The sequence below is a fragment of the Rhipicephalus sanguineus genome, chromosome 3 (genome assembly GCF_013339695.2).
Source record: "Rhipicephalus sanguineus isolate Rsan-2018 chromosome 3, BIME_Rsan_1.4, whole genome shotgun sequence".
NCBI lineage: Eukaryota > Metazoa > Arthropoda > Arachnida > Ixodida > Ixodidae > Rhipicephalus > Rhipicephalus sanguineus.
The window spans coordinates 196,680,191-196,682,442 of NC_051178.1; the positions used below are offsets into that span (position 1 = coordinate 196,680,191).

Genomic DNA, 2,252 nt, shown 5'->3' on the forward strand with positions numbered 1-2,252 from the left:
TGTACACGACTAGACGTTCCTCAGGAACACCAGGGACTAGACATTGCTCGAGATTACAGACATCTCTCTGTAGTCTGCTGCAATAAAGAAAGAGCATGTCACAACCACCAAATAGTTGTGTTCAGAATATTGCAACAGCTAGCAGTTTAAGGTTATGTATCAAAAATATCTGTGGGCCCACTAAGCACTACCTTTGCCAAACTTTCTGCAGTTACATTTAGTGCAGGCCCACAGTGCAAGCCCACAGGAGTCCACTTTCTGGCAACATAATTAAGCACTTCAAAATGGTCAGCAAACATGATTATATGTGCCACTTTGTTGCAAATACAAATATGTCCAGCCCTGGGCATTTCGTGCTTGTGTATTGCTTTCCTTACCCCCCTAAGCACAATGCACAGTGAAAAACTTTTGCACTTTTGTCACATTTTGCATAACCTTGGATTAACACTTAGTTGGTAATTAATATTTTATGACAGATGTTAAGATATTGGAACTAAATGCCAGCAAGGCAGGCCTTCAAGGTATTGACAAGGATCATGTCAACAAGGTCATCCAAGAAGCATCGAAGGGAACGCCTTATTATGAGCACCAGCAAAAGCGTCAGAAACGCATAAATGTGAAGATTGATGCCATGCTTGCCGAGCTGGAGACCCCTGAGCCCTGCACACTTACAAGCGTCTCAGCACCAGGTTAGTATGGCAGCTTGTGCTTTTTTCTTTCATTTCATTACACATGCAGCAATTATGCATTCCTTGGGCTTCCCTCTTTCTTTCCCCCCTATCTTCATTTCCTCTGTTTCCCCCTTCCCAAAGGAGCAGGCAGGCGTGCCCCTTTAGGTGGCAGTTGTCAGCCTGTTTCCTCCCTTCTTCCTCTGTGTCTTCATGTTTTATATGTATTCAAACCAAATAATAATAATAATAATAATAATAATAATTGCTCAGGGTTTACTTGTCGATTATACATCATTGGTGGTTCTTGCTCAGAAGACGCACATTTTACTCACAGTTGTCTGATCACATGGCAGCAATGTTAAATAGAAAAGCTGTTAGATGTAAAAAACAATTTTAGTCCACCTAAGTTTCGCACTGTCGTGTTTGGCAAAGGTTTTATGATTGCTGGAATGTCTGACAGTACTGTACCACTCCATTCGCAATGGTTGGTAGCCCATATAGCACAATCGTAAATGGGCTAATCATCAAGCATCACGAACTTACCCTTATGTTTGTTCGTGTCCTTTTGTAAACAGCCAGACAGACAAGTACACACACCATGTTTTGGCAACATTGCATTTATTCCAAGTGTGAGGTTTCTCATGCATAGGTCGGCAAAAATGCGTAGCTCACTCAGACACACCCAAGGAATATATTTTGCGCTTAGAGCTCACTCAGACTCACCAACATTTTCCCAACTGGATTCACTCGGACTCGAACTCACCAAAATATTACCCAGCCGCACTCACTCAGACTCATCACGGCTTGATCTGAGTCTGAGTGAGTCGACTCATGAGTCTGTTACCATATAATTAGCTTTTTCGACCATAGTGTCAATGCTATTTCACACTAATGTCTCACATAATTGGTGCTCTGTGTGGCGCCTTTTGATCTCGTGTCTTCAAGTACAAGTTATCAGTGGTTGCAATCCAGTAAGGACATGTTTTATTGAAAGACTTAACTCACACGAGATATTTTTATACAGAACTTGCTGTGAAAAAGATTGTGGGTGGGGGAAGGTCAGGGTACCCTCCCCCCTCTCTGTAACTCACACCTTGATCAATAAATATTGAGCTGGCGTATGAGTGCTAGTGCGTTGAAGTATGTGTGAGTCGACGTGAGTATAAACATGAGCCAACATAAGGCTGATAGCTTTTTCTTTTGATGCGATTAAACAAAACACTTGCCAAAGTTGCAACAAAAAATGAATTTATGACATTTCGAGACCGCTACAGGTCTTTTGTTCACATACTAGGGACCTAAATTGGGCCGTGCCTTTATATGCGTGGAACGTAGCGCAACGATCTGGTTTAAGTATCAGGTAGATTTCTACGTGTCCTATTAAAGGTGTGAGGCATCAACTGGATTGATAATGTGTTAGCGTCAAAGGATGGCCGTAAATGGCGTCAAGTAAAATATACAATAGAAAACGCAACGCACGGTTAAAAGGGGAAAAAGGAAGTGAACATTTAATTATCAAAACTTATTTACAACGTAAAACTCATAACCCAAAGTCTCATACGCCATCCGCCAAATCGCACG

General features: G+C 41.8%; 1 protein-coding gene across 1 annotated transcript in view; it reads left to right on the forward strand.

Moving 5' to 3' along the window:
• The first annotated feature begins 469 nt into the window (after positions 1-469).
• LOC119386233 (DNA polymerase IV-like) overlaps positions 470-2,252 on the forward strand; it is a 16,238-nt gene continuing 14,455 nt past the window's right edge. Inside the window, 2 exon segments of the mRNA XM_049414263.1 lie at positions 470-646; positions 648-689. Of these exon segments, the coding sequence (XP_049270220.1) occupies positions 470-646; positions 648-689 (219 nt within the window).